Source organism: Anguilla rostrata, chromosome 3 (genome assembly GCF_018555375.3).
Source record: "Anguilla rostrata isolate EN2019 chromosome 3, ASM1855537v3, whole genome shotgun sequence".
Classification (NCBI taxonomy): Eukaryota; Metazoa; Chordata; class Actinopteri; order Anguilliformes; family Anguillidae; genus Anguilla; species Anguilla rostrata.
The window spans coordinates 26585248-26602244 of NC_057935.1; the positions used below are offsets into that span (position 1 = coordinate 26585248).

The 16997-nt window shown below is 47.5% G+C and overlaps 1 protein-coding gene across 7 annotated transcripts in view; it reads right to left on the bottom strand.

The window, feature by feature from the left end:
- herc2 (HECT and RLD domain containing E3 ubiquitin protein ligase 2) overlaps positions 1–16997 on the bottom strand; it is a 119215-nt gene that overhangs the window by 6507 nt on the left and 95711 nt on the right. For all 7 annotated transcript variants that reach the window (XM_064327000.1, XM_064326995.1, XM_064326999.1 and 4 more), the window contains 12 exons: positions 16200–16361; positions 15565–15656; positions 12838–12977; positions 11866–12053; positions 10753–10950; positions 8786–8869; positions 8213–8354; positions 7679–7873; positions 6994–7106; positions 3548–3738; positions 2960–3065; positions 1878–2090 (listed from right to left, as the gene is read on the bottom strand). In XM_064327000.1, the coding sequence (XP_064183070.1) occupies positions 1878–2090; positions 2960–3065; positions 3548–3738; positions 6994–7106; positions 7679–7873; positions 8213–8354; positions 8786–8869; positions 10753–10950; positions 11866–12053; positions 12838–12977; positions 15565–15656; positions 16200–16361 (1824 nt within the window). The remainder of the gene's footprint in view (positions 1–1877; positions 2091–2959; positions 3066–3547; positions 3739–6993; positions 7107–7678; positions 7874–8212; positions 8355–8785; positions 8870–10752; positions 10951–11865; positions 12054–12837; positions 12978–15564; positions 15657–16199; positions 16362–16997) is intronic.

A 16997-nucleotide genomic window follows, 5' to 3' on the forward strand; every position in this document is an offset into this window, starting at 1 on the left:
CACAAGAACTGTTCCTCAGGAGCTCCACGGCCGAGCAGCCGTACACAAGCCTAAGATCAGCAGGCACAATGCCAAGTGTCGGCTGGAGTGGTGTAAAGCATACTATCATTGACGGTGTAAACATGTTCTCTGGAGTGATGAATCACGCTTTGCTACCTGACAGACAAATTCAGGCTTGGCGGAATGTATCGCGTCAATTGTACTAGCCCGTATAGTGCCAGCTGTAAAGTTCGGTGGAGGAGGATCTCGTGGCGGAATAGAAACGAACCCCCGCAGCCATGTTCCAAAATCTTGTGGAAAGCCTTCTCAGAAGAGTGGAGGCTGTTACAGCAGCAAAGGGGAGTCCAACTCCATATTATTGCTCACGGTTTTGGAATGAGATGTGCAACAAGCACATATGGGTGTGATGTTCAGGAGTCCACATCTTTTTGGAAAGTAGTGTAGTGTATGATGAGGAACTGCCAGCCCGTGAAGAAATTCTGAAAAGAGATCACCATTTTCCTTTCTAAAGTCATCCATTTCCAGTTTCCTTGCTCTCAGTGCCTTATTCACCTAAATGATGACTCTTCTTTAAATATGACTATACATCAGAAACGTCTCTGGATTGTGGGCTCTATGGCTGTTCAGGGCTTTTAGCACTGAGATGGCAGCCTCCTCACTCTCTCTCAATGAATCAATGGATTCAGACGTCATTAGATATTTATGACAATGGAGTTACTTACCATCATCTGAGCTGAATGGGGCCAATATAGACATAATTAAGGTATGAAAGGCTCACATAAAAACTGAACAATACTTTAGATAGACCTTAGTTCCGTCTATCTGCAGTTTGCTATTATTCTTCGCTGTCCTCTTTTTCATTTCTTTTTTCTATTTTTCTCTTGTTCCGTTCTTTTTAAAAAGGTTTCTACTTTTCTCAGTCTCTGTGGACTGGCCTGGGTAGGATCAGTGTGTGTTTGGGTCTGTAAGGGATAAGGGGTACTATATGTGCGAATACATACAGGATATGTAGGAATTATGGGAGGGGGGTAGAATTTTTTGGATTGGGGACAAATTTCTCACTGGAGCTGAGGGCAGGTGGGTAGATCTGTTTGCCAGCAGTACAGTCTAAATAAATATATTAGCACATCATGCAGACATTCCATCTCTATACGTGCATACATTAAGTATTACTGTTATAATTAGTATTGTGAGTATCATGATTTGCATTATCATTATTTGTATCATTACTGTCACTGATGGCAATATGAATGATGATGATGATGGTGATGGTGATGAAAATGATCATCATTTTTACAATGGAATATGTATCCATGTACCAGCATCCCAAGAAAGATAAATAAAAACTTGATCAAATAAGTAAATAAACAAATAAATACATAAACAAAACAAGGGCTTCGTGTGGTGCGGATTGTGGGATGTGAAATTTTGAAATCAGTGCCAGCCAACCTCTGAGCTGTGGAAACCAGTGTAACAGAGGAATTCTTTTGTCCCTGAAAACAGCTAAAAAAAATTAATAGCAAATAACCTACCGTCCCATTGCAGGAATATGGCTATTCTCTATCAGCCTGCTAGAAAAATACCCTCTAAACTGGATACATGACCCAGTACACTAGCTAGCAGGATAGCCCAGGGCATCAACGGGCCAGCTGGTAAGCCTGGCCAGCGACACATTTCTGCATTCCAAATGCCGAAGAGTAACGGTCTCATTTCAACTTTACCGTCTGTGACGAGATTTCACTGCTGCAATGCTAAATATTCCTGTGCCTGAATAGGGCTCATCCAACCAGATTATAGCGCGACAGACCCAATAATCGGTCCACAAATGTTTATTCGCACAGACTCGAGCCCGTAAGGCAGCCCGAAACGCGCCTGACCTGCACGACGAAGTCGCGGCCGCGGAAGTCGGCGATGGTCCTGGGCAGGCGGGTGCGGCCCCAGACGAAGCGGAGGAATAGGGAGCGCTCCGTGTTGGAGAAGGACTCCATCACCTCCCAGAACCACTGGATGAGCGGCGCCGTGGGCTCCACGCCCTTGTAGGTGGCCACGGACTTGAGCAGGTGCAGCGGGATGTCCGGGCTTCCGCACACCTGCAAGAGAGAACCGCACACGGCTCACGCGGGCGCACGCACAACGGGCCCCATTCGCGAAACGCGCGTGCGATAACATTCGATCGCAAACAGCGCGTAAGAACGTTTCCGAGAACATTGCGGCATTCGTTAGTTTTTTCTGATCTGTATTTGTTCATGGCTTTTTTCTTATGTAAATCACATGAACAGGATAGCGCATAAAATTTACAAACGGTCAGCATTCATCATCTTATAAATCCGGGATACGCACAAAAAAAACATCTGGGCTTTGTCATGAATCCCTTATTGGTTTTTCGTAGGAGCATTTTTAAGAACAAAACTAAAAATGATTTAAGAAAAGTTTTGTGAATGAGGCCCAGTGTGTGCTGTGTGCCTTCTGAATGTGCTCATTTCTAGTCTAATAACTGCATTATATTACATCAGACCGAATTAATTGAACTGAATTAATTGAACTGGGTTGAGTTTTTATTTATTTATTTTTAAAAATAAATGTGGCAGACAACGTGGGGCTCAGTATTCTCAAAATGGATGTCATTGCACCTGTCAGATCAGAGGCAATTCATTTGTCCTCCTCAACTAAAAATCACATTTACAATTAGCAGGTGCTTTTACTGAGAGTTATTTACACAATGACACTGTTTTTTTACGTAATCCTTTTATACAGCTAGATATTCACAGAAGCTATTCAAGTTAAGTACCCTTTTAAAGGGTACAATGGCAATGCCACACCTGAGAATCGAACCTGCAACCTCTCCATTAAAAGCCCAGTTCATTAACCGTTATAATACGCTGTCACCTCACTGCTAATAAAATCGTAGTAATAACATAATAATAACAATCAGTGGAGCGGGTTGACTGAGCAGCATTACCATGGTTTCCAGCTCGTATCCAGTGAAGAGGGAGAGCAGGGGAACAGGGACCACCCGGGCCATGCCCTCACGCACAGCCGACACCTGCTCGTCAAACTCATGGAGCCTGCAGGGGGCGGGGCACAGCAGGTCAGCGCAGCAAACAAATGCACAGGCCCACATGAGCTTGCACACAAACACACGGACACTTTCACACACATGCGCTTTCCCTCTCGTTCGCATGCACACATTAACTTACAAACACACATTTAGTACACAATCACACGCGCATACACACACACAGACACGCGTGCGCGCACACATACACACTGACACTTTCACACACATGCGCTTTCCCTCTCGTTCGCGCGCACACATTAACTTACAAACACACATTTAGTACACAATCCCACACATACAGACACACGCACTAATGCGTACACACACGACAGACACGTGCTCACACAGACACGCATTCACGCATGCACACGCACTCACGCACACACACACACATACACACACAGACCCATGCTCACACAGGCACGCATTCACGTATGCACACGCACTCGTGCACGCGCACACACACACACACACACAGAGCTGCCTCACCTGTAGTTTATTGCTAGGCGCACATATTCGGCCCGGTTGTCCAGCGTGATGTGGGAGTACTTGGAGCTGAGCTGGATGTCCTGGCCGCTGGCGTTTGGCACGGTGAATGGCAGGGTCATCGCCTCAAACTCCTCCGACGTGGCCTCATTATCCCGGATGTACATCAGCCCGGGGATGAAGTCTTTATCGACCTGAGGAGGAAACATCATTTACTGTACATCAGGGAACTGTGTGTGTGTGTGTGTGTGTGTGTGTGTGCGCCTGTGCGTGAGTGTGTGTGTGTATTTGAGAACCGATAAGAAATAATGAACTTCTGTTGTAATTTTGCGTATTTTATTAGACCGAGCACTCGATAATTAAACTACCCTTTGATTTGCAAGTCTTCTGGCACAAATCACTGATTGCTGGCTAGCGCAAGTAGTAGCTTTTCAGCCATGTTAACTGCACCTTAATTTAAATCTTCCATAATTTACTTCAACTAAAAGCTTCAGGTAAATGTCTAGACTGTAAATTAAACTACAAGTCATTAACCTTACATCACTGCTAAGCCAGCGTAAAACAGCAGACTTAGTATCTCTCATTATAATATCATATATTACAATATATTATATATACCATATATATATTATATATATATATATATATGTGTGTGTGTGTTTAAACATACATACACGTATACGTCTACACATGTGCATATATGCAAACATAATCTCCAATAACGTTTGGGACAAAGACATTTTTTTTTCTTGATTTGACTCTGTACTACACAATTTTAGATTCATACTCAAAAAATTCACATGCAGCTTTTGGTTTCATCATGTACACTTTTTATAAATAGTCATTTCAGGGCAATGAGGGCATCATAATGTTTGGGAAAAATGGCATCACATGTGTTCCGGATTAATCAGGTGTGCTCAAATGCTTCCTCAGTGTAGGTATAAGACAGCTTTCAGTATCTAGTCTGTATTCTAGCCTTTTGATTGCCTTTGGAGTCGGTTACAGGCATTTGTCAACACGAAGACCAGAGTTGTGCCAATGAAAGTCAAGGAAACCATTATGAGGCTGACAAATTTTTTTTTTTTTAAAACAGCCTTAAACATAAGCCATAGACATAGGCCACAAACACTGACCTCACTAAAACCAAGTGTTTAGAACACCATTGAGAAGAAAGGGAGCACTGGTGAGCTAAGAAATCACAAAGAGCCCGATAAAGCTGTTACAGAGCAGTCGGATCAAAGGCAGCGGAGACGTTCGTGTGGAGACAGTGATCCTCCCCACCCGGGCTCTCCTGTCCAGCACACGCAGCTCACCGTCACCACCCCCCACCCCCCCTTAACCTTTCAGCCCCCACCCCCCACCCCCCCAGAAAGAGCACCCAACAACAGCCCCTCTGTCCGTACTGCGCCACCGCCGGCCAGACCACCCAACAACGGCTCCTCTGTGGAGGGCCGTCGTCAGTCCGCTGACCGATGTGAGTCTGAAATAATCAAGCACCATCATAAATGCCAACAAGACCGCAGGCCAGGATCTGCTGCGCAGAGATCTATTCCACAGCACCAGCGCTGGGTGTGACCTCTGATCTGGCTCAACAGGCCCAAGTAAAGGGCACAGCGATTTGCCGGGGGGTGGGGTGGGGGGCTAAACATTTTCAGGACGACAGAAACTTTTTATAAATAGACTCCCCCGTTTCAGGGCATCATAGCCTTACAGTGCATCAATAATATATTAACCTGAGAGGTAAAATGGCGGAAGAAAGGTCTCTCGAACCTCAATGGAGGCGCCAAGAAATGTCAGCAGCGAAACAAAACGACTTTAGAAAAGTCTTATAATCTTAAAAGTAAAGAGCGCATCAGTATCACAAATACGCAGAGGTCGAAGATGACGCAGTAAACAAATGTTGGACTGAATCGGTTTTAGTTTAGTTTATTCTGCGTTAACCAAATTAAAAACCAGACTGGATTGAGACCTTTTTTTGTTGCTGGTACTGCCATGAAGTTTCTAGATTTTTTGGATTTATGCATGTATCTCATTTTCTGGGAATGTTGAGCTTATGGTGTGTCTAGTGAACCTGAATAATGCAAGTAAACCGAAGTATCTACGGTTTGTGCATTTTCTCGCATGTGTGTGGTGTTTTGCACAAATAGGTTCCTACTTTAAGGAAATAATAGATCCATGAGGGCAACCCCATTTTTGTGATAACACAGTAAGTCAGGCGAAAGTAACGCAGATTGTTATAAAAGGTCACCTTTATCCTTCTCTATTCTATAATACCTATCAGTAACATTATGCTCTGTGTAATTACATAAAGCAGCTGAGGAGAACACCCTTGAACAGCATAATGGTGCCCCAGAAAGCAGCCCCTTCGTTACTGATGTTTTATCATCATCTTCATTCATCTTCAATCAATTTATCTTTATTATTGTTAAATCAATAAAAGAAATGAACTGAAATTCTGTTCATGAAGTGAAAAGTGGCGTTAATGCTCTATGGTCTCCAGAAATAATTATTACCACCATTTGTCCAGACATTTTCAGGCACACCATGATCGATTAACTCCGTCTCCACATTTCCTTGTTGCCTCTCCCACGCTTGTCTACTCTGCTAAAATACTAATATCTTCCTAGGCCAGAATGTGCTAACTAGCCAGTTAGCTGTTTGTACACTATGGCGCTGAGTATTAGCTAGCGGTTGATAGCTCGTCATCCAAATTATCATTTCATTTTGGGTTTGCAGGTGACCAACCACACGGCTCAAACAAGAAATGGACACAAAATTTTTTTTACTTCTAAAATATCAGAGTAACAAATTGCAATTTTAGCTAGTTTCCTTTAAGTGAAGTTAGCATAGCCAAATTCAACATGCGCCAGTTTACTCCATTTTACAGTTACGGTCATGACAGTCAGCTCAGGTATTGACCATCTTTAATGGAACTCTGCACATTATGGTACTGTGTGTGAGTGCGTATGTGTGTTTGTTTGTGCGTGTGTGCGTGTGCGTGTGTGTGTGTGCAGGCAGTGTTGGGGGGGGGGGTGGTAGGGTAAGGGCATTGGTGGCCTGCAGCACAATCGTCAAATATGCCCCCACCAATGAATGAAACCTATACCCTTACGCCGACATGTTCCAGGTCACTGAACAGCTAAAAACCATTAGCGGAAACATGAAAGCAAGGCTCAGGGCAGCTCAGTTACATAACACAGACAAAAAGCTCTTCCAACTGCTTTTTTTTTTTTTAAAAAGGAGTTTAAAGGCACAACCTGGCTTGCTTTTACCTTTCGGACAAAAGTGTTCTAATGCCCTTCCCCCACTTGGACGTATTTTCAGAGAAATATTCATTATACACAGTGAACCGCAGTTTCTGCAGTGAGGTGGCCACAGGCGTTGACCGTAGCAGCGGAGGCGTTAAATGCTAAAGCGGCGGCTGACGCGCTCCGAGGCGGGGCCCTTACCTCACTGAGGTCAGCGATGGTCAGGTTCATTCCCGCCAGCTGCTTCCACACGGGCTCGGCCAGGTTGAGGCTCAGGGGGCTCCCGGTGCGGATGGCGATGCCCAGGAGCACACCTGCAGACACGGGTCACGCATCCAGTTCAGCAAGCACTCCCACTCCTGGGAAATTCCACTCTCCCGTCTGCCACCCCCCCACCCCCCCTCCCCGAAATCTCCAGGCTTCGGTTTTTATTTAAAGGGAGCAAGACCGTTCAGTGCTGAGGGGGACAGGCCGTTAATTTGCTGTACTGTAAGTGAAATTCTGAATCATGGTACGGGCTTGAAGCAGGCTGCACAGAATGCTGTTAAATTAGGCTACAGTAGCCGAGGTCAGCCATTTTTGTTTACCAGTGGCCGGTTATGTACAGAAAGAAAGAATTCCAAAACATAAAATTTCATCGGGCACCTAGCCGTACGCTGCCAGAGTGATAAAAGCTGCTGCGAAGAAGCCTTTCTGATTCCGCTCTTAGAGTCGACGCTATTCTCCCCAGCCTATTACAAGGGACTGACAGCAAATGAACTTTTTTTATAGATACTTCTTCTAGAGCTTGTATATACCGGCATTCAATTTACGAAACAGCACGCCTGAGTTCCCCACACATTCTGCCATGGAAATGCGCTTTGGTTTCCTGCACAGGGGTTCACACCTAGGAAGCGGAACATGTTCATGTGCAGGGGCGACTTGGCGGCGGGGTTGAGCAGGAAGCAGTCTCGGTTGGCGCCGGACTCGTCGCGGCCGTTGGGAGTGACGATGAGCAGCGGCGTGAGGCCGTTCTGCAGCTCCTCGCACATCTCGGCGATGGACTCGCTGTAGCCCCCTCCGCAGTCATCCACCGACTCGCCTGGGACCGCACACACACACACAATCACGCGCACGCACACAATCACGCGCACACACACACACATACACGCACACACACACATAAACACGCACACACACATACACACACACACACACACACACACACACACACACACATACAGTACACACACACATGCATACACGCACACATGCACACACGCACACAAAAGCAACACTAATTACAATTCAATGCATCGGTAATCTCTTCGCTTAATTACCAAGGGGGCAGAATACCCAACACATTACATACATACTGCATGTACCACTGCTATACGGGCCACACGTTCTGGCGAGACCTGAACACGGCACTCAGACGTACCCACAAACTTGACCTTCCACACGCGGTGCGGGAGGAGCAGGCTGTCGGGGCTGAAGGAGCTCATCTTAGCGCACATCTGACCGAAAACAGACTTGGTCCCATCCGGGCCGGCAAGACCCCCTTTACTACGGGAGCGCTTCACCTGGGGGGGGGGGGGGAGGAGGGGGGAACAGCAGGGTTAGGCTGGATTAGGCCTCTCCACACGCTGCTGATTGTGGGGGTATGACACAGAAGTCAGGTCCTAGGTGGGGGGGAGGGGGAGGCTGGCGTCCGGCTGCGAGACGCCTGACAAAATCACTGAACGAAAGTGAAAAACCGGAACCACTGTTTGGGCAAAACAAACAAATAAGAAACAAAAAAAAAGAACAAATAAAATGAAAATTTAGGCCGGCTGCTTTTTCAATAATACTCAAACTGCATAAAACAGGCCTGGCCAGACCTGAGAGGCGTGAAATCAGAAATCAGCCTGCGTATATGTGTACGTGTGTGCACGTGCATGCATGTGCGCCGGTGTGCGCGAGTGCACACGTGCACGTACGTGTGCGCACACGCGCGTGCGAAACGGGGCCGTACCTGTATCCGGTTGAGCTCCACCACAGGCCCGTGCTGTCGGTCCCTCACCATGGTGGCCTGCACCACCTTACGGAACGCCGCTTCCTGCAAACGGAGAGGACGCGCGCGCGTTAGGCCCCCGGGCAGCGGGGTGAAGGGAGCCGGCCTCGGCGCTTCTCACCGAGCGCAGAACACAGGCCTGCGCCAGACAGACACACTCCAGGGACCGGAAACATACACCTCCTCAGTCATCTCCGTATCTCGCTCAGTTCTTGGCACGTTACACAGGACCTGTTGTCGCGTACGCAAACCCACCGCTTCCTCTGGAGAGATGATCCTGAATGGACTCCTAAGCCAAGCCACTGTGTGCGCGCGTGTGGGTGTTTACTTAATGAGAGCACAGCGTGCAGGCAGACATAGTCAACGCATGCTTAGCATTTGTGCTTGCAGTGTGTTTATGCAGCGAATGCATATACACTTTCCTTGTACTATATTCATGTATTCAGTGAGTGCGTGTGTAGGTGAGCGTGTGTGTGTGTGTGTGTGAGCACTGCTCAATTTTCCCTGGGAGACGAGGATGCCTCCGAGCGTGTGTGTGTGTCTGTGTGTGCGTGCCTGCGTGAGTGTGCTTGTGTTGTGTGTGAGCGTGTGTGTGAGAGAGAACGCTGCTCACTTTCCCCTGGGAGATGAGGATGCTTCTGAGCGTGTGTGCATGTGTGTGCATATGTGTGTGTGTGTGCGCATGTGTGCGTGCGTGCGCACGTGCATGTGCGTGTGAGAGAGCTCTGCTCACTTTTCCCTGGGAGATGAGGATGCCTCTGAGTGTGTGTGAGTGCATGTATGTGTGTGTGAGTGCGTGTGTGTGTGCACGCATGTGAGCGTATGTGTGTGTGTGTGAGAGCGCTGCTCACTTTTCCCTGGGAGATGAGGATGTCTGAGTGTGAGTGAGTGCATGTATGTGTGTGTGTGAGCGCATGTGTGTGTGTGAGTGCGTGTGTGTGTGTGTGTGTGTGTGTGTGAGAGCGCTGCTCACTTTTCCCTGGGAGATGAGGATGCCTCTGAGCGTGTGTGTGTGTGTGTGTGTGTGAGAGCGCTGCTCACTTTTCCCTGGGATATGAGGATGACTGAGTGTGTGTGAGTGTATGCATGTGTGTGAGTGCGTGCGTGCATGTGTGTGTGTGAGTGCGGTGTGTGTGTGCTGTGTGTGTATGTGTGTGTGTGTGCTGAGACAGAGCGCTGCTCACTTTTCCCTGGGAGATGAGGATGCCTCTGAGCGTGTGTGTGTGTGTGAGAGAGCGCTGCTCACTTTTCCCTGGGATATGAGGATGCCTGAGTGTGAGTGAGTGCATGTATGTGTGTGTGTGAGCGCATGTGTGTGTGTGAGTGCGTGTGTGTGTGTGCGTGTGTGTGTGTGTGTGTGTGCGTGAGACAGAGCGCTGCTCACTTTTCCCTGGGAGATGAGGATGCCCCTGAGCGTGTGTGTGTGTGTGTGTGTGTGTGTGTGTGTGTGTGAGAGAGAGATCTGCTCACTTTTCCCTGGGAGATGAGGATGCCTCTGAGCGTGCGTGTGTGTGTGTGAGCGCGTGTGTGTGTGTGTGAGTGTATGTATGTGTGAGTGCGTGTGTACGTGTAAGACAGAGCACTGCTCACTTTTCCCTGGGAGATGAGGATGCCTCTGAGTGTGTGTGAGTGTATGTGTGTGTGTGTGTGTGTGTGTGTGTGTGTGTGTGTGTGTGTGTGAGCGTGTGTGTGTGTGTGTGTGTGTGTGTGTGTGTGAGAGCGCTGCTCACTTTTCCCTGGGAGATGAGGATGCCTCTGAGCGTGTGTGTGTGTATGTATGTGTGTGTGTGTGTGTGTGTGTGTGTGTGTGTGTGTGAGCGCGCTGCTCACTTTTCCCTGGGAGATGAGGATGCCTCTGAGCGTGTGTGAGTGTATGTGTGTGTGTGTGTGTGTGTGTGTGTGTGTGTGTGTGTGAGAGCGCTGCTCACTTTTCCCTGGGAGATGAGGATGCCTCTGAGCGTGTCGAAGCCCACAGAGGGGCCCTGTCCCGTGTGCCCCAGCCGGCCCTCCAGGTGGAACATGGGGATGCAGGGGCAGAAGAGCTCAGAGATGTGGTGCAGCAGCAGCAGCCTGTTCCTCAGGGCGATGATGGGGATCTCCTGCAGGTGGTTATACTCCATGGGAACCTGGGATACGGAGGGAACGGGCTTCAGTCACACGCACCCCGGCACAGAAGCCCCCATCACAGTCTGGCCACGTACTGTAAAAAACACTCGTCTCTAACGACAACAGACCGTAAACTACGTAAATAAATAAAATAAACATCAATCTCCAATCATAGTGTGGCACCGTGTATAAAGTATCACCCCGGTAAGCAGTTCATCAATTTTCCACAGCAACTTGGTGAGGTGCGGTACCCAGCTTGTGTTACCGGTGTGGCACCAGTGGCAATTTGATATAAAATTTCATGAGATGTTACCAAGTTGCATTGTATTTGGAAAATGTACAATAGAGCTACCAGTAGTTATGTTGAGATAAATATGCTATCCGTAGGCTAGCAGCGTACCTAAATACATACCCAGTTCTCCACGTCCCATTATGTGGATTATCCAATTTTAAATTTTGTCTGCGCATGACTGTGCCTATAGAAGCCACTGGAAGTTAAATAGCTAGTAACCCAGTTTTAAAGTAAGATTAATCTGGCTAGAAAAACTAGCCAAATAAATGCCAATCTCCAACAAACACCAGGACCCACTCACGTTTTAACTAATTAAACACCTGCGGTAGTCAATGAAGTTGTATGGAATTATTTATTTATTTATTATTATTATTGTTATTAATACTAATAATTAGACATTAAAAATGTGTATTGTAAGGCTGCATGGGTGGGGCACCTCTTGAAACTGAAATCAAAAGTAATGAATGCATGGATGAAAATTAATGGATGAAGGAATTAATTACTGCACAAATGAAGAGATGAAAGAATGAATGGATGGATGATTGAAGCCAGAGCGTGTCAGTAAGTGAACAGATGGACGGATGAATAAAGGAATGGAGAGTGAACGAGTGATGACCGGGCGAGCGAAGGAGGGCGGGCCCACCTGCGCGGGGAGCCTGCCGGCGTTGGCGGGTTTGCTGGTGGACCAGGAGAGCGTGTGGGCGGAGCCGCAGGCCACCCGGTTGATCTTCTTCCCCTGCAGCGCGGCGACCAGCCGCGGCCTCTGGATGGCGTTGGTGGTGCCGTCCCCCAGCTGGCCCTCGTCGTTGTCCCCCCACGTGTACACCTCCCCTGAACCGAACGACATCGAGCGTCACCCGCGCGCTCGGAGAGAGACCTCGCGGTCACACCGCACCCCGACAGACGCTAGCCGCTCCCGTTAGCGCTCGGAGCGCGCAGGGGAACGCCAGAGCGGGCACCCCTGCTGAATTTAAAACAAGGCTTCCCCAGGGCCAGTTTCTCACTCGGCCTCTGGAGAGAAAGAAATGGTCCACGGGACGCATTCCAACGAGCGCGCCCAGACCGGCCTCGGGTAATCAGGAAAAGGGGGGGGAATCATTCAGGTAATAATTCATTTTTTAAACCGTTTCAATCCTGGCTGTTCGAGACAGAAGGGATAAAAAATGCATTCGGGAAACAAATCCGTCCTTCCTTGGCAAATGGAAAACTTTCAGATCCATCTACTGATAAAAATAAAAAAAACTAATAAAAAAATCACAGTCAGATTTAAGCCCAGTAAACTTTTTACGGTTTACGTTCTTGGCATACTGCAGAGCACCTTGAGGGCACTGGTTTATGCACAAGATAAAATAAACCCAGCTCACAGAAAAAGTCTGGTTTACTCATCGCTGTAAAGTAGATCAGTGCCATATATATTTACTTAACTGCCATACTAAACACATGACATGATATCCTGTTTTGGAATTACAATCGCATCTATTGGTGTGTAAAATAGCCAGCGCATTGCGGTGGGCGTTGATGATGTAGCTCATAGAAGCTGGGGCCCTTCGTACAGCAGGGCGGCTCACGAAGAAGAGTGTGTTGGAGTGGCCGCCTGCAGGGGGTGCTGTTTTACCGTCCTCGGTGCAGCAGACGCAGTGCAGGGACCCTGTAGCGATGGCGATCACTTTCTTCCCCTGGAGGCCCTGGACCTGCCGGGGCCGGCGCACGTGGTCGTCCGAGCCGTGGCCCAACCTGTGGTAGTCACCCTTCCCCCTGGAAACACACAAACAAACACACACACACACACACACACACAGACACTATCAGGTGTGGGAATTGCGCTTCATGCTTCATAGCAGTTAGGACAAGAATGGAACCAAACAAAAGAATTAATAGAAAAGAACAGAAATTTGGTTGAGGCCAATGGTCAGTTCGGTACCATGGTGTTTTGGAGGGAAGTAACACTGGTGTCAAATAGTAACACTGTGATAAGCCTAGTTACTAGCTAGGCTACTGGTGCTTTTGCGCAGTCATATCAGCCAGGGCTATGCTGACTTAACCCCAAAGTTCATAAGCAATGTGTAACACAAATGAAGTTTGTTTTTGGTTCACAAACCACCTTGCTTAAGCATCTGTTTAATAACCAGATGTTTCACATTCATTCAGATTAGTGAAAAAATAAACGTAACGCTATCTAATTGTGGTTGTGGGGAGTATGAACAAACAAGTGAAAACCTTACTGTTAACTAAACAATTGCCCAAAGAAAAAAAGACACTCCAGTTGGTATTTTTTCATACGGGACCAAGCATTCATTTGAGACTGTGGGAACTTGCATATCCAGAATAAGGTATAGAATTGAACCACAAGGCAATAACTTGAACTCTATTTCTATTTCTGTAGATTCAAGCATTTTAAAGAACCATGTTCATTTTCAGGAACTCTCGAGTTGCTGGACCCTGAGGGTAGGCCGAGAACAGTGAATGTCTCTTACTGAGGGCCTGGCTGACAACCCAATGTTGAAACATACACAAGGGGCGGGAGCTGTACAGTCAGTGGTGTATACTAAAGCTAGTGACGCGGGAGAGCATGTAATTTAAACAGCAACCACAACTGTGGATGTGAAATGGTGCTGTGTGTTCTTAATGACTGGCAGAGCACACCATATGATCAATGCTAAGGTTGTTCCTTGTATGGCAATTGCTACACTTGATACAAGATTAATGATTAAATTTTAAGGAATGCAAGACCAGTAGCATTTCTTGCTAGTAGGCATCAGATCCATTATTAGCCTATTATGCTGCATCCGATAACACCGCATCAGAAAAGCTAACTAATGGAACCACAACTTACACAGGTTTGATTATCGTTTTGAATTAAACAATTTATAACTAAAAAATTAGAGCCTATTTTTCAAAAGGCTAGCTTATTACAAGTATATATTCCAATAAGTGATTCCGATTAAAATCGGTGTATTTGGACTTCACTTTTAAAGTTAAGAACAAGCCCCATTCCCAAAAGGGTTTCCATCTCAGTTTATGTGCTAGAGGTTCAATGCTATAAGTTACCAATTTGGTTTTTGACCTCTAATACAAAACCAGTACAGGTCCTAACTGTCACCATCCCTACATGTTCTATCGCACTTATCATAGCTAGCTACTAGCTTACGAGCTACCCGTTACCATTAGCTAGCTTAGCTACACAGCTAATAATGTCAGTTATGATAATTTGTTGATTTCAAGCACATATAATTTAATGTACTATCACTCTCCAGCAGTTAGCTTTGTGGCCTTCAAAAACATATTTCTCGAGCCTGTCTGAAGCATTCCATCTTTGCATTTTGCAGTTAGATAAACTCAAGCAGCCAATGAGATCTGGGGTCAGGTGCTTGTGCGGTTACTGACACATGCATGCATGTAACCTCGCCACTAAGGGTGTCTCGTCAGTTTCTCTTTGGGAGCTAAATTTGAGGGATCTATATTATAAAAAATGTATGCTTGTCATTCTATGATATGAGGAAAAAGTTTCTAATTTACTCCCCAAATATTTGCATCAGTACCAAACCTAAAAATCAAGTGCTGGTCAGACTCTACACAAGACATTTAAAAAACTTTAAAATGTCCTTAGCCGGAAGTCAGTTTGCTGAAAATAAGCTATATGCATTTTAGAATCATAAGACAGCAATGACCAGATAAGGATAGTGTTTTAAGTGCTGAGTGAGTCTGGAACAGGTTTTTACTAGAAATAGGTTATCGATGAACCAACTAAAATACGAGGATCTCAAGATCCTCAATAGGAGTTCCCATCTTATGGTAAACTTGGACTGGCTAAAATCGCTGTCTCCTTATTCAGTCTAACATTTAGGCATGTAGCAGACTCTCTTATTTAGAAAAAACTTGCACAGCCAACAAATCTTCTATAACATTCAAGCTATTATTCAAAAGCAGTGCCCTGAGCAGTCTCTGAGTTTGAAGCCCTGTTCCCTTACCTAACCCCAACCGTCCTCTGGAGGAGACAGCTGGTGTTCTAATATAGGCCCTGATCATGAGAATAAAGAGCTGAGCTCAGCGCATGAAGCGCTGTGGATATTAATATCAGGAAAGCAAACACCAGCTGTGAGAGGTCAGCGGGGGGAACTGAGTCTGGTGCAGCCAGCCAATCAGAGGGAGGCTCTCGGCAAATTCATTCTTTCTTTTGCGAAGCTTCCGTCGTCAGTGTCACAAGGACACAAGATGGTGTCCTCCTCAGCCTGCCTGCAGCCATTCGGACCGAAGGGGACACGAAACCCCGCCGAGCCGTCTGCGCGGTCACCCTGGCCGGCGCGTGCGTGCGGGGTGTGCGGGCGGGGGTGTGCGGGCGTACCACGTGTAGACGGATCCGGACTTGGTGAGCGCCACGGAGAACTGGGAGCCGCACTCCACCTTGACCACCCCCAGGCCCGTGAGCGAGTCGATCTGCAGCCGCGTCACAGGGAGACAGAGCACAGGCCTCAGGCAGTGTGGCAGAGGAAGAGAGGAGAGGAGAGGAGATGAAAGGATGGAGGGAAGAAGGGAGAGCTCCTAGCAGTAAAACAGCAGGGTAGCCCTCCGGCCTGACGCCATGCTCTCTCGCAGCTCCTCCAATCACAAGATGGGACCATCTCGTTCTGCACTAAGGAGAGACCTGCTGTTGCTTCATTATTGCCATTGCAATTGGCTGGGAGGACTTATTAAAAAAGTTGTCAAATGTCAGTGTAAAAGCAAAAAACATTAAAACACATCAATTACTTACCCAAATCACAAGTAAAAAGATCCATGATCTGAGTATCCATTACATAACTGATGCTGTTACTGATATTCTGATAAAGATCTTACAAATTCTGATAAAGTAATTACTTTGGTAGCACTTAGAGATACAGAGAGAGGGAAAGAGGTACAGAGAGAGAGAGAGAGAGAGAAAGAGAGATACACATAGATAGAGAGATAGATAGATACAAGCAGAAAGAAACTGACTCCTACCTTCATGGGGACCTTGCAGCCGTCGCTGCCCCCCCTCCCAAGCTTGCCGTAGTCTCCGTCCCCCCAGGACCACACCATGTCATCGTCCGTCAGGCACAGCGTCTGCGCGTCCCCGCTGCCGCACGCCACGTCGATCACCCTGTGACCCTGCAGGGCGTCCACCTGGAGCGGGCACAAGAACGGGCACACGTCAGTGTGCGTACGCAAGCGCAGGCTACAACAACAGGCAACTGCGCACACAAACACGCACGCACACGAGAACACACGTACGTACGCAGGCGTACACGTGTGCACACGTGCGCATAACAACAGGCGACAGCGCACACAAACACGAGAACACACGTACGCACTCGCTCGCTTTTTCATTCCTTTTTTTTTTTTTTTTTTTTTTTTACAGTTAAACATACAACAAAGGGCCCTACGGTGTTCGGACGTCAGGAATGCATTAGACCTGCTCAAAACGAAGGCACGCATCGAGACTCTGTCATACATGACGCCTGAAAACCTTCACAGGTCTACAGGGAGGCGGACTTCAAGCAGCAAACTCAGCGTGCTCGTACCGTACGCGAGAGCCGGCGGCGGCTTAGTCACCGCCCCTGGACGCAGCCTAATACTGCGGTTAGCACGTTAGCGGCGCCGGCGCTCTCGCGGGACCGCGCGCCGACAGGCGCTCCCCGGGCCCCGCTTCCTGAAAGGGCACGGCTCCCGCCGCAAATGCCACGCCGGCTCTCGCAGCCTCGCGCGGCAGGAATGCTAATTACTCCCTGGACGCTAGCTGCGTTCGGGAAAACCGCGTGC